Source organism: Dermacentor variabilis, chromosome 5 (genome assembly GCF_050947875.1).
Source record: "Dermacentor variabilis isolate Ectoservices chromosome 5, ASM5094787v1, whole genome shotgun sequence".
NCBI classification, from domain to species: domain Eukaryota; kingdom Metazoa; phylum Arthropoda; class Arachnida; order Ixodida; family Ixodidae; genus Dermacentor; species Dermacentor variabilis.
In genome coordinates, this window is record NC_134572.1 from 199,203,007 (window position 1) to 199,229,288 (window position 26,282).

The 26,282-nt window shown below is 47.9% G+C and overlaps 1 protein-coding gene across 2 annotated transcripts in view; it reads left to right on the forward strand.

The window, feature by feature from the left end:
- Positions 1-26,282, forward strand: part of LOC142583430 (uncharacterized) — a 1,100,669-nt gene that overhangs the window by 169,861 nt on the left and 904,526 nt on the right. For both annotated transcript variants that reach the window (XM_075693897.1, XM_075693898.1), the window contains one exon: positions 24,132-24,176. In XM_075693897.1, the coding sequence (XP_075550012.1) occupies positions 24,132-24,176 (45 nt within the window). The remainder of the gene's footprint in view (positions 1-24,131; positions 24,177-26,282) is intronic.

Genomic DNA, 26,282 nt, shown 5'->3' on the forward strand with positions numbered 1-26,282 from the left:
GGTATGAGTTACACGAGTTTTCGAGAGAAATGCCGACCTGGCGATAGCGCGTATCAACATACACTGCCGCCTTTCCTGGAGGGGCAGCTGTGTGCTCGCGAGGGTCAATCATCGAAGGAGACACGTATCGGCTAAAGTTCGGAATGGCAGGCAAGGCGTTGGTATCCTGTAGTAACAGGGCCCACACCTGCAGCTTGTTCATACGTATTAGGGGTTTAAGCACCCCCACTTTCGTGGAGAGTCCTCTGCAGTTCCATTGCAGCACACCAGAAACACCTGCACCCGCCATTTTGATTACGAGTCCAGGCGTTGTAAAATCACAGATGTCAGGTTGGATAACTGGCTGACCATTAACCGCAAAAGGGATGTTGTAGAGTTATCCGTCAAGAGAGCAGAAGACCTGGTAGGATCGGCGAACGATACAGCAGCGCGTGACAGAGACCATGATGCAGCGAAATCGACGGTTGTAGCGGTGTCAGATTCCATTGCACGCCGGCGACGCGCAGCTAACTCACGGTGTTGTCGCAGCTTGGAAACCTCCGTTAAAAGGCGAGCAATTTGATCGTCAACTGCTGCCACATCATCACGCGGATGTTCCGACACGCTCTGCTTCTGTGTAATCAGCGGGCAACAGCGGTCTTTCCTAATTTTGTCCCAGTAAGTCTGTTGGGAATGGGATGCAGGCGGGTCGGGCTCGGAGAGCTCTGGCCAGTCGTCGCCATCCCACTGGAGCGCCGCAAACCTGTTAGATCTCGGCACTGGCGGTGTGGCAGCATGCTGAGGCCATTGCTTATGAATCCCGCGACGAACCTCCTGAGTGGCCTTTAGCTTTGTGGGACACATTGGAGAAGTGACGTCGTGGTCGTTGGTCTTGCAGAGTCATCGTCTACGTTATTATTATTTTAAACGTAAGTAGCGGTATGGGCCCTTTGTCGCAGAAAACACGGCGGCGGAGCCTTCCGATTCGTTCGGCTGCGAAAGTTTTCCGCGTATGTATACGAATAGGTATTGTGGGAATTACATTGGTCTACCGGGCGCAGTCGTTGCAGTGCCTCCGCGCCGGACTCATTCGCCATTGCGAGGAAACGCCAAAATGCCTGCCCCTCGACTCCGCGCCGGTGCCGCGGCCGCTTAGTCATGCTACGCTGCCCCCCCCCCCCCCCCCGATGGAGTCATGGGGCGTGATGTAGGGAGGTAGCGCCGACTATAGAGGATCGCGGTGCGCGGGAGACTCAGGCAGTGGCAGGGACTAGCGCTGGTCACGAGAGAGAAGCGGCAAGGTACGTGAGCGACCAGCTATTTGTGTCCACAACGTCTCCGGCCTTTGGACGTTCACGTGCTATGCCTGTTTGCGTGAGTGTGTCTTGCTGAGTGGCTTTGCCTTCTGCCCTTGCGGTAGTCGGAGGCGCTCAGTGCGTCACATTTTGCGGGTCCGAACCGCCGCTTAGTAGTGTCGGTGATGGGAAGCACTGGGTAGTGTTTGCAAACGCATCTCGGCCCGCGTGCGCAAACCATTGTTCGACGCGGCGTGGAACCTGCCGTCCCCCCGCCATTGGGCGCCGAGTATTGTCCGTGTGTTTAGGCGCAGTTTTGTAGGTACTGGCCATATTGTAACCAATAAATGTATTAACTGTCCTGGACGTCTCGTGTTCCTCGGAGAGCTCCCAACTGTTCGGTCAGGGCTGGCCGGGCCATTCGGCTCTGTGCTCGAACCTGTGGTAGGCCTATCGCAGTACGCCGTCATGCTGCGTCGTGAAGCTCGCCTTCTCGGGGCCGTGAGCATTGACGTGACGATGTGATACGATGCTGAATCTGAAGGCATGTGCACGTCTCATGAAACACCTGAGAAGTTAAGTAAGACGCATTGTCTGTAATGAAACGCTCCGGAAATCCAAAGCACGTGAAAACTTTCATTACTTTGTCCAACACTGTTCGGGCCGTCACTTTGCAGAGCAGAAATAGTTCCACCCACTTAGTAAAGGGATCGAGCACTACCAAGAAGTAGTGAAAACTTTGCTTACTCTTTGGAAAAGGTCGCATTAAGTCGCAGCGAGCAAACTACAAAGGCCGCTGACTGTCAATAGGCTTCATTAAACCCGACGGTCAGCCACCGCGAAATTTCACCGTCTGACAGATGGGGCTAGTCCTGCAATAGTGGACAAGGTCGCGCTTCATACCGGGCCAGGTGACAGTGTGACCGAGTCTTGCAAAGCCTTTGAGCCACTCAGGTGTCCAGCTAGTGGTTCGTCGTGAGCGTAGCGCAATAGCGCACGTCTTCGTCTTTTCGGCCGCACCACCTGAAACTGTTCAAGAGATTCGTCCTCAGTAGCGATATATCTCAGCACGAGCCCATCGTGGTCCAACAGGTAGGAATCTTCCGAAGTACCAGCAGTACAAGCTGGCCCGGGCCTTTCTGCGCTCGTTGCGGCACTCCATTTCTGCTACTCTGCCAGAAATTTCCTAGCGAAATGAATCTTACTGCTGGGCCTTTACAAGCTCTTCTCGACTGAATCTAATTGTGGTCCCTTCAGAGGGAGAGCCGGTTCCATTACTTCCTATTTGAGAGAATCAAATGCCTCGTTATCCTGTGTCGCGGTGCGCGGGTGTCCTTAGGCGGCTAGCTCTTTCTGCACACGCGTGAGAACATCATGCGCGGTGACATCGCGTTCATTAAAGCCACAACCATGAACGGTTAAGTTACCGCCAGTAGCGGGCAATCTATTCACTACGCCCCCCTTTGTCTCGTTTCCAACTTTTTCGCCCACTGAGGGAGAACTCTCGTCACCGCCCGGCTTTCCAACGCTGAAATCCTCTTTTGCCGAATTCTGCAGTATAAGGGGGGGGGGGGGGCAAGACGGCCTCCCTTTCCTCCTTGGCCATGCCACCGCTCGCACAGTTGGGCGCGTCGGCGGCTTACGTGTTCCGCCGCTGGCCTCCGGCACCAGCAAGGGGGAGCAGCGGCGCACGAGAAAGCGCATCTGCGGCGACGTCTGTGCTCCCCTTTCGGTACTGCACCGAGAATTCGTAGTCCTGTATTAGAAGTGCCCAGCGTGCCAGCCAACGCACAGGTTCGCGTAGCCTCATGAGCCAGCTGAGCGCGCTGTGATCCATCTGCACGACAAATTTCGTGCCGTCCAAATAGACGTCAAACCTCCTCAATGCAAACACAATCCCTAAGCACTGCTTTTCCGTCACGGAGTAGTTCTGCTCCGCAGGAAGCAGTCCCCGACTGCCAAAAGTCAGATGGTGCAGGACAACATCGAATTCTTGAAGGAGGACAACCCCCAATCGCAAGTCACTCGCGTCAGTTTGAACGACGAATTTCCCGGTCAGGTCAGGCAATTTGAGAAGCGCTGTCTTGACGATGGCTCGGCAAAGCCGCGCAACGCCTGCTCTTGCTCCGGTTCCCGACGCCACGCTACAGACTTCCCCAACAACTTTGTCATTGGTGCCTGGAGTCTCGAATAGGATAGAATAAATGACCGATAGAAATTGGCCATTCCCAGCAAGCGGCGGACCCCGGGTACATCTTTAGAAGCGGGAAGCTTCTCCGAATTCGGCTCAATCGAGCCTCCCCCCACGGTGAACCCAAGCAAGTGCATTCGAGTGTGCGCCACTTGTGCCTTTGCCGGGTTTAACGTCATGCCCGCTGACCAGAGCCTACCAAGTAAATCCCCAACGTGAGGAGTCTGCTCCTCAAACGGTTGTGAGCAGATCACGATGTCTTCGAGGTAGCACATGGCATGGGACCATTTGGAATCGCCTAGAGCCCGATCCATTAGCCTGTGAAATATGGCTGGGGCGTTGCCCAGACGAATGGGCATCCGCTCAAATTGAAAAAGACCACGATGCCACGTGAAAGTGGTCTTTGCTTTGTCCTGAGGTTCCATCCATGCTTGTAAGTGGCGTTCAGAGTCGTGAAATACTTAGCTGAAACTAGGCGGCCCACAATTGACTCGATGGTTGGCAGAGGATAGGCATCTTTACGGGTAAGTGCGTTCAGTCGACGGTAACCAACACAAAGGCGGAAACTACTATCTTTTTTAGGAACCAGGACGACAGGAGATGCCCAGGGGCTATCGGAACGCTTGATGACACCGGTCGCCAACATCTCGTTAAGCATACCATCTATAGCCTGTCTTTCGGACAGGGTAACCGGCCTGGGGTTGAACCTCAAAGGACGCGCATCCCCAGTCTCGATTCAGTGGCGCACAATGTCAGTGCAAACTGGGTCTTCTGTAAACAGCTCGTCGTAGCTGAACAGCAATTCTGACATGCCAGATTTCTGTTTGAGGTCCAACCCTACAGCACCGTCCATTAAAGTGTGCAACGCGCCACCTCACGCAGGCCACTCTCCCTCACACCTGCGTGGCAGCACACGCAGCAGCCTGCGCCAGAAAGGACTCATCCCCCTTATCTAACGCACCGCGCGGGCCAGTCACTCGACCCGGGCCAACACATGCAGGAGCCGGAGGGTCAGCGAAAATCCTCAAAGAGGAAAATGGACCCATCCTATAGCCCCCATTCGGGATGTCTACCACGGTGCTTCGCCCGTGAGCTGTATATCATTTGTGTAAATAATCTCGTTATTTCGTGTATTAATTATAGTTACGAACTTACAGCCTTGCTTCCCCGCCCGCAGGAACGGAGCCGCTGGCTAGGCTAAAGTTTGCTCGGCATTCTCGCAAGCGAAAGTGCGCTGCTGCAAGAGGGTCGAAATGTCGTCGCCAAAGAGGCACTGGCCCCTGTGTGAAGGAACGCGGCAAATTCAGACCGACAATAGTTACAGTCGTGAACGGCGCGAATGCATCCGCGGGTAAGCCCGCACTACACACGGAGGGGGCGAGAATCACTTCGGTCAGACGTGTTGTCATGGCCGACCCCGATGCCGGTTTCACTGCAGGAGGGGACGTCTGGGGCAGTAGCGAGCAATGTGGCCCAGTTCACTGCACACGAAACAGCGGACTCCGCCGCGTGCTTTCCCGCATTTGAAATCACTCTCCCTCACTAGAAACACCTGTCGGCTGGATTTGGGCGTGCAGGGGCACCTGCAGCCCCTCGCCCAACTGGACGCGACCCGAGGCTACCTCGCCACTTCGTATAACGGGACTCGCAGCGGCCGGCAACTCGATGCTCCCTCCCCGCTCGCCGCGGGCGGTGGAAGCCACAGCCGCGTAGCTCCTCAATGCGGGTTCGGTTCGCGGCAGTCGCCACTGTTCCATGGCGGCAGGGCCGGATTAAGAAAAACGGGGGCCCTGGGCTAATGCACATGCATGCCCCCTTTGCCCATACTGACCCCCCCCCCCCTGTCGCTTGCTACTCTACTGGAAATATGCCATGTTTCATTTTAATTCCACCAAATAAAAAGGACGAAGTGCGATCAACGGGATTATTATTATTCTTATCATTATAAGGAAAACAACAAAACTTGCTTATGTTAACAACACATGTGTTCACTTTGTGATTATTCTGAGTTCTGCTTTCAGCAAAAGCTAGGCTTTAAGGAAAAGTTTAGTGCACTCAAGACGAACAAGAACGTAGCAAAGACAACACAGCTCAGATGTCGATCATTATGAAGCTAGGCTTTGTTTGCATCACTAAGTTTAATCCCGTGAGGAGACGCATGGTTGTATACAAAACATTCTATAATAAAATTCAAGCATCAGACTGAAGTAATCGTTATAAACGTTACTCTCTAAATATGCAATAGATATGTACAATACTTAAGGCAATACAAACACCATAAAAATGCACTAGAATACAAATGAAAATTACCAAAAGTAATTACAAAACATTATTTGAAAATATCTTAGTTAATGGTAAGACCAAGCAACGACGACACCAAATAAACGTGGTACTATCAAAAACAACAGAAATTCAGTTCTTTATAAGCACGCTAAATATCACAAGAAAATAAACAAGAGACGAACAACGAAGATTTGCATATCTTGAATTACACTGCTCAGCGTTTCATTGGCAACGTGTAGGCTGGGAGGCGACACAACAAGCTTATTGGGCCTATTCATGTACGGCGCAAACAGTACTCTTTTAAAATGGCATCTTTCGCGCCTTCGCTTCGGCGAAATCACATAGTCTGTTCGAAGGATAGATCGCGGAGGAGGTCACTTTCAATGAACACGATAGCAAGCGAGTTTATCTTGTCAAGGAGGCTCGAACAAAGGTGACTTTTTATCAGCGACAACTTGGAAAACAATCGTTCCGTCTCGCAGTTTACCACGGTGTGCTTAAGTACATTCGCAAAGCAATAGAAAGGTTCGGAAACACATCAATAAGCTTTGTTTAGTGCAGCAACTTCATTATTCTCAGGACTCGTGTCCTGGCACAAAGAGTTGTGCAGAAAGTTCGCAAAAACTGGACCATTCCAGCGGACAATGCTGGCTCCAAATCATTTATGTAGGTTTTCGGCAACTTGTCAGCCTGCTGTGCCAGAGAGGCCTTTCTCCCAATTTTAAGAATCCGAACCTTTCGCAGAGTTCAGTGTAGGCAGCCTTTCGCACTCGCGTAGGAGAGTCTACACTGTCAAGAACGACATTCTAGGTCTCTACGATATACTTTTTTCATCTTGTAGCGCACTATCGCTTTTTCCGTCCGCGTGCTTACTCAAAACGTTGCGTTTGCCCTCATCCTGATAACATTGATTGGTACTTAGCGTGCGTGCTCTCTCTTCGAAGGTCTCAAAGAGAGGTCGCAAAGAATTAACAAAGCCTTCTAGAGAGCTCAGCTTGCCTACAGCAATTGAAATGTCTAGGCCTGGTTTCTGAAGTGCTACGTTCATTTTGTCAAAGCGCTCCAAGATTTTACTCCAGAAAATCGCCATGAATGCAGTCTCTAGTTTTGTCATTTTCTTGAAAACAGGTTGCGCTTCGTTCTTAATGTCACCGTTTTCTTCCTCGTTCTTTGATATAGCTTTAAGGCAACAGAAGCCTGCATTGAAAATTTTCAGAATGGCCTTACATGATTCAGCGTGTCTTGACCACGTGGTCTCGGAGAGACTTTTCGGAACAAGCTGCTGGCCAGTTCCGCCCATGCTGTCCAAAAGATACATCCATCGCTTAGGTGAGGCAGCAAAGAACACATACAGTCTCGGAATTACAGGGAAAAATTTGACTGCCTCAACGCTACACGCGCCAACTACGTTCAGTGAATGACGAGCACACGGGACGTAGACAGCCAATTCGTTCAGCGTTTGATTTGAGCTTGAGTCCTTTGTATTTTCCTCACATATTACTGGAATTATCATAAGCTTGGCCCCTACAATAATCAATTGAGATGGCATTGGTCGTCAAGAGGTCATCACGGTATCGAAAAGATACAAGCCGGTATGCGATGCAACTGGGACAAATCTAAGAAAGCGTTAGTACACTTTCCCATTTAAATAGTATCGTAAAACAACTGACAGCTGATCAACGTGAGTAAGGTCTGGAGTCGAATCAACAAGAGAAGTATTTTGCGCGTTTAACTTCGTCAATGAGACGTTCCTCGACAGCCTTTGGCATATGCTCGATAAATTCATCACAAATGGTTCTTGACAGATGCGATGGGGGAGCTTTTTCTTTGTTGCCGTAGCGTTTGATGTGCTCCGCTAGAAAGGAATCAAACATCGCAATGGCCTCAAGCACTCCCATATAATTGCCATTTGTCGGTGAACCAAAATTCTCCTCACTGCCCCTAAACGCTAGCTTGCGCTCAGCTAGAAGCTTAACTACAACGACTACGCGCTTCAACACCTCTGTCCAGTAAGCGGTCTCTGTGACAAGATGCTTAATCAGCACCTTGTCAATTGTGATGCTCGAGTTAGAGCGGGCGAGCCATGCTGCCACGTAGTTCCGGAGCTCGACGCTATTTTCATGTGCGCAAACCTTTTCTTCTGCTCTTGCGTGGTGCGTGGTGAAAACCGTGCGTGGTGAAAGCAGTGTGGCTGCTTGAAATTGAAAATAGTTTAGACGTGAAACAGTAAACGGAACCTTTGGACTACGAGTACATTAACCATTGTCGCTCGTACGCCTCCCCATTTACAGCCTTTCGCACGAAAAGATGAGGTGACATATAGTGACATATTTCTGAGATTTGTATTGTCTTTCGGAAGACAGAAAATTTTCTGCCCGATTTTAAAAATAAAATGGCCCTTTCTCAAGGCACACACTCCGACAGTTTCAGTAATAACGTCCGGCCACTTAGCAGGGTCATTTCGGAGAATCTCGCAACGTACCTTTGCTGCTGAGGTGCCTGTACTTCTCTGTTGCCTCAACAAGAAGCCGTATCATTTGTCCTCTCGAGGCACACGTTGTGGGTGGGAACATGATTATTTGAAGCCAAACAGGAAACAAGTGAGTCGGCTCTTGGAGTGTTGTTTCCTGGCGCTGGTCAGCAGGAGGTTCATTGAGGAGGTTTGGCACCTGTTGATCAGTAGTGGTATAAATCGGGCGTGGCGGACCGGAATACCTGGAGCTTTGTGGCAGGGGAACGGCCGTCTAGCATAGACGTTGCTGACTCAGGAACAGGACAGGGTTCAGTAAGCGTCGGTTGCTCAGAAATATGGACGACCGAGGTTGGCACCGTTTTCACACGATCCAGACAACCAAGATGAGTCAAACCTTGCTTCTTGCCAGGAAACTGTGGTGATGAAGTTGGCAAGCCCTCCACAGAAGCGCAGTCGGTACTATTGGGAGGTTGACACGGACTCTCGGTAGAGCGCTCATACTGCTCCGCGGAAGCTGCATTCAGTAGGTACGTTGTCATCTTTGGTAGCTTCTTTTCACGCACTTCTCTTTCTAACTTCGCCTTTCGTTTAGACGCACCACTTTGATGCTTCCATCCGAGCATTTTCGGATGAATGGATACTAATTGTTCACTCGGCACTTCGTCAGTCCGGCGCGACCGCAAGTGTTCAACGGTGACCGTCTCGATGACTGGCACACGCTGCCTGGATGGTCCGTGGCTGGCCGAGAGTAGTGCGTCCCCTGGGAGCTTCTCAGAGGGCGGGCCTATGTAAGCTCAACCGGCGGCTCGGCGCTGAATCGCAGCCCGCGATGAACTTCCTTTCATAGATGCGCGCCGCGTCTGTCTGTTACTTGCGCCAAAGCAGGCGTTCATATACGCATAGAGTTCCTTGTACGAATTCCCTGCTTCTCTGTACAAACTCACTCCTTCTCCCGTTCTGGTCTCGTCTTCCTATTGGCTAGGAGCAATCGTCTGTTCTTGGAGGTTCTCGATTTTTCCTTCGCCCCGTCGAAGCCGAGTGCGTGAACGAAAGGGAGAGGGCGACTCCTAGCGCGGGCGAAGTTACGCGCCCTCCATCGCCTCTGAGTCATCTTTTCCTACTTCTTTCTGGAAAGTTCGGCGGCCAGTCTGACCTAAGTTTTCCGTCGAGCGCGCGCGAGGGTGCGAAGCCACTAGGCAAGAATGGGCGCTGGAGAAAGGCCTTGGTATCTGGCTTTCCAACTTCCCCTTTCACTCTTCCGCAACCCCAGCCCGAACAGTGCACATTCCGTGCCCCACGGCAAGCGGACAAAAACAGGGTAACATTTTCTTTCCTTTCCTGCCTAGACTCTGCCATCAGACTCATCATCATCTGCTATCAGACCCATCCTCCTCCGCCCGAATTACCATCACGGTAAAGAAAAGTCGAATGGGTGGCACTGTTGGGTACTGCGGCGCATCCTATCTGTGAGAAGGAGAGTGGCAGAACTATTTGAGAGGTGGAGGGTGGCGTGGTGGCGACGAGGGGCAAGGGAGGTTTAGGTCCTCATCGCACATCAGATGTTCTAGGTGTTTCCCCCTTGCCCCTCCTCTCCAGGCAGCACTGGACAGACGGACTGACAGCAAACCACGAGAACTCTTCCAAGCAAACGCACCTCACTTCGTAAGAAAGACGGCGCGGCCCAGGTGGCGAGGGATTCCTGTTTTTGCAGCTCGACAAGCTCTCCCCAAATGCGTGCCAGTTTGGGCGAGTTGGTATGTCATAACTGTTTAAGGCTATTAGCGCAGCTCAGGACGAGCAAAAAAGGAAAGAGGTAGGGGTAATCAAAGGGAGCGGAAAACATGGTGAGCGCTCACCCTGTTTTCCGCTCCCTTTGATTACCCCTACCTCTTTCCTTTTTTGCTCGTCCTGAGCTGCGCTAATAGCCTTAAACAGTTCTCCCCAAATGGTCAGGCTAAACACATGCTGTTACATTTGGCGGGGGGCCCTGTCTGCCCGTTCTGCTTTTTTCGCTTCATACATGTCGCTCGAAGTTGCGTTGCGCATGGTTGCATATACTAAGCAGGTTAGAATAAATGGGCCCCCTTCTCCTACTGTCCGAGGTGAGGCCCTGGGCTGCAGCCCCCTTACTCATCATCATCATCAGCCTACTTACGCCAACTGCAGGGCAAAGGCTTCACCCATACTTCTCCAATTACCCCAGTCATGTACTAATTATGCCCATGTTGTCCCTGCCAGCTTCTTAATCTCATCCACCCGCCTAACTTTCTGCCAGCCCCCGCAACGCTTCCCTTCTCTTGGAATGCAGTCAGTAACCCTTAATCACCATCGGTTATCTTCCCTCCTCATAACATGTCCTGCCCATGCCCATTTCTTCTCCGTGGTTTCAATAAGGATGTCATTAATTCGTGTTTGTTCTCTCACCCTATCTGCTCTTTTCTTATCGCTTAACGTTATACCCATTATTCTTCTTTCCATTGGTCGTTGCGTCGTCCTCAATTTGAGCAGAACCCTTTTCGTAAGCCTCCAGGTTTCTGTCCCGTACGTGAGTACTGGAAAGACACAGCTGTTATACACTTTTATCTTGGGGAATAATGGCAACCTGCTGTTCATGATCTCAGAATGCCTGCCAAATGCACGGCAGCCCATTCTTATTCTGAATATTTCAGACTCAGGATTCATATCCGCGGTCACTACCTGTCCTAAGTAGATGTATTCCCTTACCACTTCCAGTGCCTCGCTACCTATCGTGAACTGCTGTTCTCTTCCCGAGGCTGGTAAACATTGCTTTAGTTTTCTGCAGATTAATTTTTAGACCCACCCTTCTGCTTTCTCTGTCCAGGTCAGTGAGCATGCATTGGGATTGGTGTCCTGAGTTACTATGCAAGGCAATATCATCAGCTAGTCGCAAGTTACTAAGGTATTCTCCATTAATTTCTATCCCCAATTCTTCCCAATCTATGTCTCTGAATACCTCGTGTAAACACGCTGTGAGTAGCATAGGAGAGATCGTATCTCCCTGCCTCACGTCTTTCTTTATCGGGATTTCGTTGCTTTCTTTACGGAGGACTACGGTGGCTGTGGAGCCGCTATTGATACCTTCAGTATTTTTACATACGGCTCGTCTACACCCTGATTCCGTAATGCCTCCATGACTGCTAAGATTTTGACTGAAAGCTATATTTTAGGGTTGGTTATAATCCACACATTTCTCTATCACCTGATTCATAGTGTGAATATGGTCTATTGTTGAGTAGCCTTTACGGATTGCAGCCTGGTCCTTTGGTTGACAGAAGTCTAAGGTGTTCGTGATTGTATTTGCGATGGCCTTAGCAAATACTTTGTAGGCAACGGACAATAAGCTGATCGGTCTATAATTTTTCAAGTCTTTGGCGTCCCCTTTCTTATGGATTAGCATTATGTTAGCGTTCTTCCAAGATTCCGGTATGCTCGAAGGAATTACGCATTGCGTATATAAGCGACTAGTTTTTTAGAACAATCTGCCCACCATCCTTCAACAAATCTGATCTTACCTAATCCTCCTCAGCTGCCTTCGCCCTTTACATAGCACCCAAGGCTTTCTTTACTTCCTCCTGCGTCACTTGCGGGATTTCAAGTTCCTATAGGCTATTCTCTCTTCCATTATCTTCATAGGTGCCAATGGTGCTGTATAAATCTGTATAGAACTCCTCAGCCACTTGAACTATTTCATCCATATTATTAATGCTATTGCCGGCTTTGTCTCTTAACACATACATCTAATTCTTGCCTATTCCTAGTTTTTATTGACTGCTTTTATGCTTCCTCCGTTCCTGAGAGCATGTTCCATTCTATCCATATTATACTTCCTTATGTCAGCTGTCTTACGCTGGTTGATTAACTGAAAAACTTCTGCCAGTTATATTCTATCTGAAGGGTTAGAGACTTTGATACATTGGCGTTTCTTGATCAGATCTTTCGTCTCCTGCGATAACTTACTGGCATCCTGTCTGACGGAGTTACCGCCGACTTATATTGCACACTCCTTAATGATGTCCATAAGATTATCGTTCATATCTTCAACACTAAGGTCCTCTTCCTGAGTTAAAGCGGAATACCTGATCTGTAGCTTGATCCGGAATTACTCTTTTTCTCTCTTACCGCTAACTCATTGATTGGCTTCTTATGTACCAGTTTCTTCCGTTCCCATCTCAAGACTAGGCTAATTCGAGTTCTTAGCATCCTACGGTCACTGTAGCGCACCTTGCCGTACATGTCCACATCTTGTATGATGCAAGGGCTAGCACAGAGTGTAAAGCCTATTTTATTTCTAGTCTCGCCATTCGGGTTTCTCCACTTAGCCCCCTTAGCCCCCCGCTTAATCGAGCGCTGCATTGCGGTAAGCTCATCGTTGCTTACCGCTGCATTTGGAGATCCACACCAATAGCGAAGTGGCGTGGACACATGAAGCATATCTAGGAAGTCTGCCCCAGCTAAGTTTGCTCTCCGGGCTTCGTGATCTGGGAGTGGAGCGATGCCTGCTCGCTCGACACCAGCATCAGCTGAGTAATCGAACAAAGCGATATTCGCGACGGTCGTCAACAATGACGTCTCTTTGAAGCTGGAAAACATGGCACGGCCAGCCGATCGCAGGGGTCGCCGGCTAGGCACGGACGGCACCAATGCAAAGGCAGTTACTGCCCCACGTTGGGTGCAGCTGTGCATTCCACGAGAGTGCACAGCTGAACACACTCGATGAGCTAGTGCAGCAGCGACTTGAAGCCCGCAGGCTTAAGGCCAGCCTTTCACATGAAGCGTGTGCTCTCAGGGCTTACGCTTTCTCGGACTTACGCTTTCTGCACCCACCATTGCCAGTTCTTCCTCCCTGGAGATTTGGGAAGCTCAGTGATAACAAGGCAACAGATATTCGTCGCCCGACATCAACGCAAGTGGCGGCGTCACTGCGTGACCGCATTATAGCTCAAGATGGCCGCCTGCTATTTGGCTCCATCGTGCTTTACGTTGATGCATGCATTCAGGAAAGTGAAACGACCACTCCACTTTAATGCCCTTGCGAACCTGCCCTTAATGAGACGTCCTAGTTTCCAATGCAAGAGCCTCCTTCCTCCTTTTGTGCTGAGCTCCTTGCTGCTCGAGAAGCGTTGTGCACGCTGGCCGCCTTTTCCATGGTCCCCACGGCCCACATCGTCATTCGCACTGATGCCCTAGAGGTGACGCGGTTTCTCGACGCGTCAGTCGCAGCCCTGAAATATGTCAAGAGATCCATCTTCTGGCGGCGCGCATCCCGCAGCCAATATCTATAGATTGTATCTCACGCAACTTTCTCAGATTCCAAAGCCGTGCGGATTCTGCGACCCGTCTAGCGACCTCTCCATCGTCACTGCCTCAGCTCTTTCACCTAGATGATGCCACCCTGCTCTTAACAAGGAAGGAGCACCTCCGGGGCCGCACACGTGTTCTCACACCTCCGTGTGCGGTAAACCTCCCCCGCGGTGTTTCCCGTGCACAGGAGGTTGCGCTTCGGAGGATCCGGGTCAGGGTGGGCCTCACTTCGGCCATGACTCGGAATTGGCTGCACTTTCGCCAGTTATATCATCGCTCTGGATGTTCAGTCTGCAAGTCGCGAAATGCTGAAGCCGACAACGCCCACCTGCTGTGGGTTTGCCCCGCATTGAAACCGACGTGGCTGCGGCACCTCGCAGCAGCGAGACTTTCACCTCATAATTCGAGTGATTATACTGCTTGGACGCAGGGACCATATTATCGATCCCTCTTGGGCTTCATTAGATCCGCAAATCTTTTTTCATTCATTCAATCATTCTTATTCACGCCCATCCCGTACCTATGTATGCTCTGAGGTAATTACCCTCGCATTAAAAGAATGCATTCGCTTCGGTTGCATCAATGGGGGTATCTCAGGAGGCACACATCGGGAACGCGCTTCGGAAGGTTCTGCAGCCCCCTTAGTAAATATTACATGCCTAAAAACTTGTTTGATCGATCCGCGATAGATGTATGATGGCAATGGGTAACTCAACATAGAGCGATTTCTAAACGCTTCTGACCTTGTAGTTTCGGAATCTGACGTGCGCAGGTGGCCATGAACTCGGCTAGGCAAACTATACAGGTGTTCTGATGACCTGGGAAAGCCCTTAAAACGGGAAGCGGTCACAATAATGGTGGAAGTGGTCGCTTCTCTCACCCGAACGGTGAGGAGGCAACCTAACGTATGCAGTTCTCACAATTCGATTGTGTACTCTCTCGAGATGACAGCATGACCCTAGTTAATTCCGTGCACTCTAAACAGGCTAAGCTAGGTGATGTCTTTATATCCTGACGCCCTTGGTATATTTTAATATGGCCGTCTCTCGAAGAGAGTGATTTCGCTTTTACAATCACATATGCAATGCTGTCAAAGTACGCGCTACACAAATTAGCGAAAATTTTCACGTGAGAACACAAGGTAGTTGGTTATTCATCTGCAGACAGGGAGAGAACTCTGGACATAGATAAATTGGGGGGCACAGCGTAAAGTGTAGTTCTTGCATATGTCTAGCCTGTATCCGCGTATTTGGCACTATTCATTCCTTAATGAAGCATTCTTCATTAGATATATGCTCCCTTGTACCGCTTATAGTTCTCCGGAACTTAGGTAGATAGGCTTTGTCCGTGTCCGCTTTTTCGTGCTTGTTTTATTTACTTTACATTTCAAGACTTCCAATCACGTCTACAAGACTCGTCTGCTGGCGCACCGAGGAAACTACTAAGGAAGTACCCTTCGAAGATCCTTGGGCGTGAATTCTAGGACATTCGTGAAATCGACCAATACGCATTGTCGCGAACTTTGCCGCGTGCCACTGATCTCGGGGGCGTGCGGATGTTAGGAGAGATGGAGTCGGGAGACGGATCGCAACACAGCAAACATATTTTAATTAACTCAAACTCGAAAGGGAGAAACTGTAAACTCATTTGGCCAGAAATATAACTCCACTAAGGAATAGTAACACTTGCATAGCCGACATGTGTCCTTATCCTCGTCTACGTTCTTCCTTAGTGGTTCCTAGGTGCAAGTCAGGCAACCCTTACCTATGGTGGCGGCTCCTTCAGAAAGCAGTGTCCTTACAAGCTTCTGTCGTCTCACGTATCTCAGAGTCCGATGCCTGTCGGATCTCCCTTATCGCCTACGTCGCAGGATTTGCGCCTTGATGTCGGCCAGTCAACTTGTCCGTCTTTGATGCCGGTGTCCCGAACTGCATTGGTGACGCGACACTCTGGCCTCACTGGCTAGGCCTAACGCCGGGTTCCGCCGCTGCTTCTTCGAGTGCCGACGAGACACACCGCGGTCTGCAGTACGCGCTGGTCTGCCTGTAAAGGGGGATCCTACCTGGTGTGCCCGGTACTGCCGTGAGAGGCTGTAGCAGGACCAACGAGCCTCGCTCGAACGTCCCCGAGGTCGATGGGCACACCCTAGATTGCCAGCGTCACGGACTTGACCCAGCCTCCATGGATCCCGGCATCTGTTGTGACGCTCCAACTGACGCTCCAACCTTCTGCGCCCAGAGGCTCGCCAACTCTGCGCCGCCTGTCTCCCGATCACAGCTCGGGTCACGCGCCTCGAGGGCTCGTGCCGTTCGAACCGATCCGCGCACGCCGTCTTCTTCCTTTCTTTTTGCGCCGCATGCCTCTTGCATATGACATGCATGTACTTCGTGCCTGCTAAGGCAATGTTGCAACACCGGATTTATTACAGTAATTGGGCTGAAGGCGTCAATTGGTGGCGTCGATGGTGGCGTGGAAATGCCGGGCTCATATTCAGTGGCGCTAGTGCTGCAAAAATGGATGACTTCAGAAGATCAACTTACATGGTTAGAAGTCACGGTTCGGACTGCTAAAGAAATACGCGTTAAAAACACTGCCGAACCCATCTCCCGATAACTGCTGACGGTAAGGTGTTGAATCAATGTAGGGACAGAACCTAATGTTGCCGTTGCAACCATTCATATTTGAGGAGTTTATTGCAGCGCCACTCCTCTATCAGGTTCCAACAGCCACATTTAAAAACATAGATATTATGAGACACGATTAGGCCCATTCGAAAGTGGTAAAAAGAGGGAGGGCCCTAAGTTGCTTGCGTTCCACTTTCACGAAAGCATGCTGGCACAAGGTAGCCATGAGTGTGACGAGCCAGTGAGAATTACTGAAGAAGGCAGGCTACCCGTAAGCAATGGTTGTGGTATCCGTTGCAAGCGTCATCAAATAGAGAAAGCTTGCCGGAAAAGGAGAAGGTGCGACAAGGCGGCCTGATAAGCAGCCTTTGGTTGCGTTCTACGTGCACATCCAATAGGGGCAATAAAATTTTATATTCGCAGGTGCCCTTCAGAAGCATGCACGAAAATTAGCAGCAGACAGTTTCAGTGCGGCTAAATAACTTTTAATTGCACAATTTGAGACAAGCGACCAGAGTTCAAAAAAGAACACATAGTAGAAATTAAGTTGGGATCTACTGACCTCGGAAATTTGCCGGAGTTGCCATTTAACAAATCCTAATTACTAAACGTTTTGAAATAGCTGTATGCACATTAAGAGTAATTGGACTCTTAAAGGTGTCTACTCGTGTCTATATCTCAAGCCCTTACACCCATAGACGAGTGTGTTTAGGCGAACTGATAAATCCATTCTGTAAGCAATTTTTTTCAGTTACACCCTTTCACGCAATCTATGTGTCGTCAAGAGGCACACTACGTTTTATTTTTGCAGTGATAGCTGGTATTCTGTCACCACCCTGAAATTTTGCATGTTCGCCGAATCAGTACCGAAGTGTCTTCCGATATTTTTATAAAACAATAAGCAAGTAATGCCACGCAACCTGTATTCGAACTGCGGACCTCCAAATTGCGAGTTAGAAATATCTTTCCTCGACCACTCTGCCGGCATAACTACAGCGAATAATACAGCGCCTTAATTAAGAGTGCAGTAGCGCCACTAGCTGCTCTGATGGGCTGGCACCACCTTCTTCAGCGCTTCAGCTCATCTGTAAATCAACACGGTAGTGAAACAATTTAAGCGGGGCTATTTCAAAGCCAGGAAGGAAATAACAAAGCACAAACAAAATGTTTCATTCCACTTTGTGAGCGCGGCGCGCCACCTCCACAATAAATTATTAGCGGTAGAAGAATGCTCCGCACACAACTGCGAATGTTTATTCTACCTGATACGGCAGTAAACGGCACATGACCTACTCTACATAATAATGTGCCAGCCCTGATTCCACTCCACAAAGAAAATGCACCTGAAGGACTATGCTTGGCTAACGCACTAAGATCTCGTGACCAGTGGCAGCTAATGTATAAAAGAAAACCTGCGCGGAGGTAACCTAAGCGAATACAGTCATAAAATTCTATGCAGAAACTCCGCTGGAGTTCCCAAGTATGCAAAACCATTGTGCCACTTGCTTGTCCGCACTCAGCCAGGTGTCATTATCAATCATATTAAGCTTGATCCGATCAGCATAAAGCCTTATCAACCCTTATCGGTCCTTATCAACCTCATCGGACTCGACGCGAACCTTATCAACCTTTACCGATTCTTATATGTTCTCATCAATCTTATCGCAATCGATCTGATCCTTATAAACCGTTATCGGCCCTTATCAACCTTATAAGAATTGTTCCGACCATTATAAGCCGTTATTGCTCTTTACCACCTTACTCATCCGCGTCGAATCATTGTTCCCACAATAAGACCCATATAATCTCTCACCACTCCTTAACTTCCTTATGCCTCATTGAGTGCTTATCTGTCTGTGCAGGGCGAAGCGAAGTGTATGAGTGCTCAGAGATCGGTGACATTTTGGTCGGCAGTGCTGCCAACCTCTGAAACCAGTTTTCCCGTAAATTGGTTAAATCCCCTCGACTCCTCTGGTTCTTTAGTTTCCTTAGAGAAAGAGCGGTTACTTTGCCAATATTCTATCGGTACATATGAACTTGTTTCTTATGCAGATGAAGTGCGAAAGTGTAGTTTAAATGTATTTCCATGATCGCTTTTATAAATTTAACTAACAAAGTCGACATGCTCAAGATTAAGTGTTTTTACTGTGCAAGTTTCTGCAGTACAACCGTTTCATTATCTTTAGTTTTTCTAGTTTTGCCTAAACAACACCTCAAATATCTAGATCTAGGGAAATTATCCTAGGGTTGGCAATACTGTGGGTCGGCGAATGTACGCCCAATGAAAGGCGCATGCCACGACCATTGAAGTGCATAAGGTATGTGGCGTGTTTCGCAATGAAATTGAGCTAAACTGGGCTTTTCCTAATTTCTATAATGCTATGCGTCCGCTCTACATGTGGACCTAGAAATCGCTTTTATTCCGCCATCACGGTATCTTACAATAAAGCCTTCCTACAGTAGAAATTTCTCCCCTCTGACATTTGTTTTGTAGCACCGGTTCAACAAATTCACATGCTTTGCATATGTTCATCTTCTGCAAGCGTGGGTGTTTAGCCCAGTTGGTAAGACACACACTTTCTGAGCGCGGGGCCGTAGGCTCTAACCTCACCACCAGCAACGTTATTCCTTACGAATTTTTTATTTAGATTGTAGTCACTTTTACTTTATGAAGCCCATTGTGTCACGCGTTACGAACGGGGACAGAACGATAGGCAGATTTCCTGCGTGAGTCGCTTAAGAATGCTTACGCATTAAATAGCCAAGCACAAGGTAGGAAATAAAAGACTGCCGCACATGCGATGTATACTGACCGTATGACGGGTCGAGTTAGCAGGCGCGGACCAGTACAAAATGCTTATCGCTTTTTACTTGCTCGAAATATTGAAATGCTATAATACTATAGTGCGACTGCGGACTATATTACAATAGGTTTCAGAGCCCGCTCGATACCAGCATGTCTAATGCTACGGCAGCTGATATAAATGAGAAAGACAGCTAAGGCTTAATCGAAGAATCGTCGATAAATGTTTATATATTTTCATCGTACTGGCTACCACAAGCTGTGTTCTTTTTAGCAACAATACTTTGATTTGGTCCAGTTGGTTCATCTTGACAATGTTCGTAAAATGCGCTACAGATGAAGAGGACAGGAACACATCCGCGCCCATCCTGTCGTCTTCGTCTTTAGCGTGTTTTATGTACACTGTTATGCTCTTTGTTTCGGACCGAAGTTTTGATTGTTAACGCGGTTACCGCGCACGTATGGCGGAAATGAAATCTCACTGCTGCAATGATATTTTCCATTTATCGGAACGGATTGTTCTAGTGGATGTCACTTGGTACGTGTACTGCCAACAAAATTGTCCGGAAGTGGTAACATCATCGACTATGCCTTTTGCAGGAGAGGGTTCGCCAACGAAATTCAATCGAACAAGGAAGCTACAGTTAGCGGGGAAAGGCAAAGTGTGGGATTTTGCTTGATGTGTTGGAGCTGTGTGTTCTGTGAAACCAATGATGGTTGCAAAGTGACTCCGCAGGTGCCGCCAGCATGGCATGCTGGGATCACTACACTTGAAGAAAATATTATCGTTGAGAAGGCGTTATTAGGAATATCCTAGACTTGCACAAGTTCGAATTCATGGAGTAGCCGGCTTTACGTCATCCACCATCAATTATAGCCACGTAAAACATACTGACTATACAAACAGCGGTGCTCTAGCTAACGTATGTTTTTCAAAAATTTGACAAATGGAAGACAGTTGGTGCGGCGCTAAGCAGACAAAACCAGAGTGAGGAGAAACGATATATAGGGGCACCGACTTCCAACTGTTCATTCACGAGAAACCACGCAATTTAGGCACGAAATCTAAGCGAAGCAGCTTCAACAAAACACACTCCCTCACCAGAACACGAGGTGGCCTCCCTGGTGCAGTATTCGGCCACTACCTTCCCCATGATTGAGGGCCATGGGTTACATGGCCCTCAGTCCACAGCAGCTGCGGAGCAATTGACCAAGAGGGCGGTCAGACAAGTGATTTGGCAGAGGGTGCTAAGAATCTCTGGACCTGGACAGACTATCCAGACGGAAGCTGCCAACGTTAAACCCACGAACTCTCTCGAGTGAACCTAGATTAGCTCTTTGAGGATCTATCAGAGATTGCGTGGGACATTATTGGCCTTAGCGAGCTTAAAAGAACTGGCCAGGCTTATGCAGGGCTGACCAACGTCCACGTCCTCTGCTACAGAGGTCTTCCACATAAGAGACAATATGGGCAGCATTTCTAATCCATAAATACATAATGGGCAACATCGATGAATTCTACAGCATTATTGAGAGGGTAGCAGTAGTCGTAATCAAACCTAATAAGTGATATAGAATAAAGGTAGTACAAGCTTACATTCCAACATCTAGTTAGGATGATGATAAATTAGATCAGTTTTCTGAATATGTTGAACTAGTGAGGACAAACTTGCAAACTCGCTATACTGTAGTAATGAGCGACTTCAATGCAAAAACGGAAAAAACCAAGCTGCTGAACACGCAATTGGCAATTACGGCGTCGATTCTAGAAAAGCCAGAGGAGAGATGGTGGTAGAATTCACAGAAAGGAATACGCTGCGAATAATGAACACTTCTTTAAGGGGGCGTACAACAGAAAGGGGACTTGGAAAAGCCCTAATGGTGAAACAGGAAATGAAATTGATTGCATTCTTTCTCCCGATCCCAGCACAGTGCAGGATGTAGAAGTGATAGGTAGGGTAAAGTGCAGTGATCATAGGTTAGTGAGGGCTAGGGTTCACCTCAGTTTGAAGTGATAACAAGTAAAATTGGTCAAAAAGAAACAGGTCAACCTAGAGGCAGTAAGGGTAAAGGCAGACTAATTCGGGCGGGTACTTGCAAACAAATATGCAGCCTTAGAACAGAAAGATGAAGATAACTTAGAGGTAACGAATGAAACCGTAACGAGGCTGATCTCAGAAGCAGGAATCGAAGTGGGAGGCAAGGAATATTTTACAATTGATAACATTCATGTCATCAATGAGGTAATCGAGAAATCGTCTAAATACAATCAACCTCTCTATATGGCTTTCATAGCTTATGAAAATGCATTGGGCTCAGTAGAGATAAAAGCAGTAATAGAGGCATTAGGTAATCAAGGAGTACAGGACGCATACGTGAATTCCACAGCTACCTTGGTTCTCTGCAATAACGCAGAAAGTTACCTATCAAGAAAAAAGTTAGGCAAGGAGGCATCATCTCTCGAATGCTATTTAGTGCATGTTTGGAACAAGCACTCAAGCTATTAAACTGGGAAAGGTTAGGAATGACGATCGACGGTGAATATCCCAGCAATCTTCAGTTTGCAGAAGACGTTGCCCCGTTCAGCAACACTGGGGACGAATTAAAACGAACGATTGAGGAGCCTAAGAGAGTAAGCGTAAGAGGGGCTGAAGTTTATTATGCAGAAGACAAAGATAATGCTCAATAGGTTGGCAAGGGAACAATAGCTCAGAGTCGCCAGTGAGGATTTGGAGCCTATAAAGGAGACATTTATCTAGGTCAATTGCTCACAGGGTACCCTGATCATGAGAAAGAAATATATAACAGAATAAAAATACGTTGAAGTGAATACCGCAGGCACTACCAGATCCTGAATGGGAGTTTACCACTATCATAGCAAAAAACGTGTACAATCACTGCATTCTACCGGTGCTAACATATGAGGCCGAAACTTGGAGGTTGAAAAAGATGCTCGAGAACATGTTAAGAACAGCGCAAAGAGCGTTGGAACCAAGAATGTTAGGTGTAACGCGAACAGAAAGAAAGAGAGCGGTGTGGATCAGAAAGCAAACGCGCATAGCCGATATTGCAGTTGATATTAGGAGAAAAAAATGCAACTTGGGAGGTCATGTAATGTGTTGGATGGACAACCACTGAACCATTAGTTTTACAGAATGGGTGCCAAGAGAAGGGAAGCGCAGTTGAGTGCGGTAGAAAACTACGTGGGTGATGAAATTAGAAAAGTTGCAGGCGCAAGTTTGAATCAGTTGACGCAGGACAGGGTTAATTCGAGATCGCAGGGACTGCCTTCGTCCTGTAGTGGACATAAAAAAATTGGCTGATGAAGATGATGAAGATGATGTTGGATATAGTATTCGGCGAAATACAAAAAGATTGTCTGACTTGCTCTAAAGGGCAGCAAGGAATTTGCATATATTTTAAATTTTGGCGCAAGTTACGTGGGAAAAAGATATGGCAAATCCATTGTAGTGCAGCTTGTACCTTTGCGATGTAGTACCCCGCTTATAGTATGCGCTACGCTGTTCGATGCCACAAAATTCCGATTTAAGTACAGCAAATTTAACTCGTAGCCTACTTTTGCGGCGTTATTATTAAGATGGAAAGAGTTTTCAGTTGTGCATAGTTCATGAAACTTGAAACTTCTTCACTAATTACTGTACTAGTTAGGTTTCGACTCGAATAAAAATTTCAATGTTTTTTTTTCTAAAAGATAAAGGAATGGAGAGTGAACAAGTTTCCCTCATGTTTAACGACAATAAGGAAGTGCGGCATATCAGTCATATCAGTTGCGTAGAGTGGAGATGGAAAATGAAATTCAAATGAGGGAGCGATGGAAATAAGTGAAAGAAAGCGCATAACAGTGCAGTGCAGCCCTGTTTCGCCGTCCAGCTAAGAAAACGCACCGTGGAAGCAACAAGAAGAATGACATATATTCGGGATCGCTTGAAGATATATATATATAGTCTTCAGGTGACTGCCTGATAACAGCACGTCGTACAGAGATCGTGCTTGGCGAAGGGCCGATACAAGGAGTGCATGCGCGACTTGTATGATCTAAACCCTAAGTAGTGCATGATTCCATCGCGCTTGATTACATGCGTGCTCCCCTACAAAGAATAAAATATCGCAGTTAACTACTTTTCGCTATGTTGATAAGTGCAAGCTGAGATTGAATAGGCGTGTTTCCTGCATCCAAGCTTCAAGGGATGTACTGTAGCGCGAATAAAAGAAGGGACAAAAGAAGACACACAGGGATACACATAGTGCTAACTTCCTACAATGTTTCTTACCGAAAACCAGGTCGTACTTATACTGCGTACTGTGTGCCTCGTACTGTGTGTGTCCCTGTGTGTCATCCTTTGTCCCGTCTTTTAATCGTGCTACCGTGCCCTCCTTGAAGATGCTTTACCAATAAGCCCACATTCCAACCCTCATGTGCATCCAAGCTCCTTGTTATTGGTCAAAAAGTCGCAGTTTCACCGGAAAGGCATAGCTTCGGTTCTCGAGCGAAGCATCGATTTATCGAGCTGTACGAAGTAGGGGTCGTAGTTTTACCCGCCGCACGAACTTGCAAACATGAGCATCCTAACTAAATTAACAAGCACAGTGTGACGCACAAGCAAGCAAACGCCAACACATCTCACTCAATGATGCGGAAATTCGCCGTCGATACACTGGAGTGAGAAAGCGCGGCACCACCAGTGCGGGAACTGGCATTCGTGCTGCGCCTCGCATCAACGTGAACAAAGCCGCGAAAACACAGAGCGTGGCCGACTGTGTCGCCATGGCAGATGCATTTCGAGATACAGCGGCCCGGGCGGGTGCGCGTGGCTGCCCGCGCGAAGTAGAAGGCGCACCGCCACCCCCTCCCTCCCTGCCTTCCCCCCGGAGCCTCGTGCGCGACGGAAGAGGGCGCGCTCCCTCCCCGCTTTCCTCCCTTGCTTGTGTGACATTTAACCCCGATCGCTGGCTCACCGTTGCAAGGTTTCACTCGCACATGCAGCGTACGGCATGCGAAGACGATTTTAGCGCCCATGAACTTTATACGGAACCTGACGCGAATGCCGTCAGCAGGAATGCGCCTGGGTGTCCATATAATTGCTATCGATATAAAATGCGACTACAAGCCTGACAAGCCCTTTTTTTCAAACCTGTACAGGGCCCACCTGGTGATCACGGATCGCCTGGTCGTCCCGGAGAACGTGTAAGTTGCCTAATTAAGTGATTACAACACTGCTATCCCCTTGTTGTTGTTTTTTTCCCACTGCAATGATTCGCAATATGGCGGAGGGATACCTTTCTGCAAAATAGTGTTTGCAGGGGCGTGTGTGTGGGTGCCATGTAAAAACAGAGTTCCGGGAATTCTCTTCGAGGGAGTATCTCCTTGTCCTGTATTTGAATCCCTCTTAGAGAGTAAATCGACCCCCTTTGAGACAGACTTAGATAACACTCCCTCACAGTGCTTTATTACTCAACCGCAAGGGAGGGCCACTACTCCTGCGCCGAGTGCCAGTACGCTCCCCAGAAGGGCAATAGTGCTCTCCCAGACCGAGTGCTTCTACTCCTATAAACCGGGTACTGCTACTCCTCAAAACCGCCTACTTTTACTCCTCCAAACAGAGTGCTTGTACTCCTAACGGAGAGATTGTACTCCGTCAAAACAAAGTGCCAGTACTCTTCCAAATAGTGTGAAGGCGCTCACGATGTAGAGCCGTGGACACGTTACAAGGGATTCTCAGTACTTACATTTGGGGAATATTTGATTCCTTCATAAGCAGCTCTTGCACTTATGCTTGGTGAATTGGATATCCAGTCGCCGAGTTAGTCAAATGAAACATTTTTTTCTCTTAAAAGGTAAAAATGTTTATTGATCAGTCACAAGAACACTGAATATTAATTTAAGGAACATACTGACAAAAATGAAATCATATTACAATAACGCCCATAAACTTTACAACACATCTTGTAATAAAACATAAGCAAATTCTCTAAATTTTCATCTGTATATCAGTGAAGAAATATCCTTTATTTTCATTTGGCTCCATTCTTCAATAACAAAATATACAATGAAAAGTTAAACATAGAACAAACGGAGGCAAACTCCCAGAGTATTGACACTACGACCTAAGAGATATATGCACCAAATTAATCGCCGGCAAACGCATTTCTATTACAAAGCGCATGCACTTATGTGGCTGAGGTTACCAGATGAGCTGCTAAGCATGAGGCTGGTAACGCAGATAAATTGTGCAAGAAGATGTTTAGTGTCATATTCTAGGACAGCAGCTCGTTTGATAACGTCCCGTACAACGTATGGATGTCCCTGATTGAAAGCACAGTGCATTTGCCAACGTGTCGTATATTCTCATGTGAGGCCGCAGGTCCAGCTTTCTTTATAAATATTTCACATAAAGTTATTCAAGTATGGGCTGCTCCCCATTCTTTCTAAGCGTGTCTTGTGGTTTTGCAGCAATATCCCGCCCAATCTCAAAGTGGCACAGAGGCGTACCATATTTCCCATTCGGTTGGCGTCCTCACAAAAGTAATTTCCTCTTGATGTTGCGACTGATCCATTCCAGTTTCTCACAAATAAAGAAAATTAAGTTTACAACATTATTTAGTGTGTAGCAAATTAGTATAAAACTGCAAGGAGCATTGGCATTAAATAATTGTGCATGAAATTTCTTGTCGTATATGGTAGCTTTTCATTCCACTTAACGGCATGAACGCTATACTTCTGAGGAGCGGCTTGCTTAATTACATAGTCAATTATTGTGACTAGTTGAAAACGCAATCTAACTAATGTATCGCATGGCTGCAGATGTGAACCAAAAATCAGATATTATCAATATGATGCATCAAATACGACATAAGCATAAGTACAGGCAGGGCAGTGCACGAAAAAGACAAAGAAGCAAATCATAAACTGAGAAAGGCACCATCCTGTTTTACATATCCCTTCTATGCACGTAGATTTTGCGTGCAGCTGTGCATATACTTGCACAATGAACCAACTACCTGAGAGCAAACCTTTTTCCTTACGCGGCGGTTAAGGCATGTTAGACCAAGAAAAATTATCGCGCTTCGAGAATCGTATGTTCGTCTCAAAACAAGTATATATGTGTATGTCAACAAGTGTATATGATCTCTTCACGAGAGTGAGTTGCCTGGCTGATAGGATATCATTGGCTTGGTTTCTATCTCACGTGACCTCACCTGTGTATGTTCTTGTTCGCATGCCTGATTATAAAGAAGTGAAACATCGGGAAAAAATAAAAATCAGTTGTGAGTGTGTGCCTGTCCGTTGTCG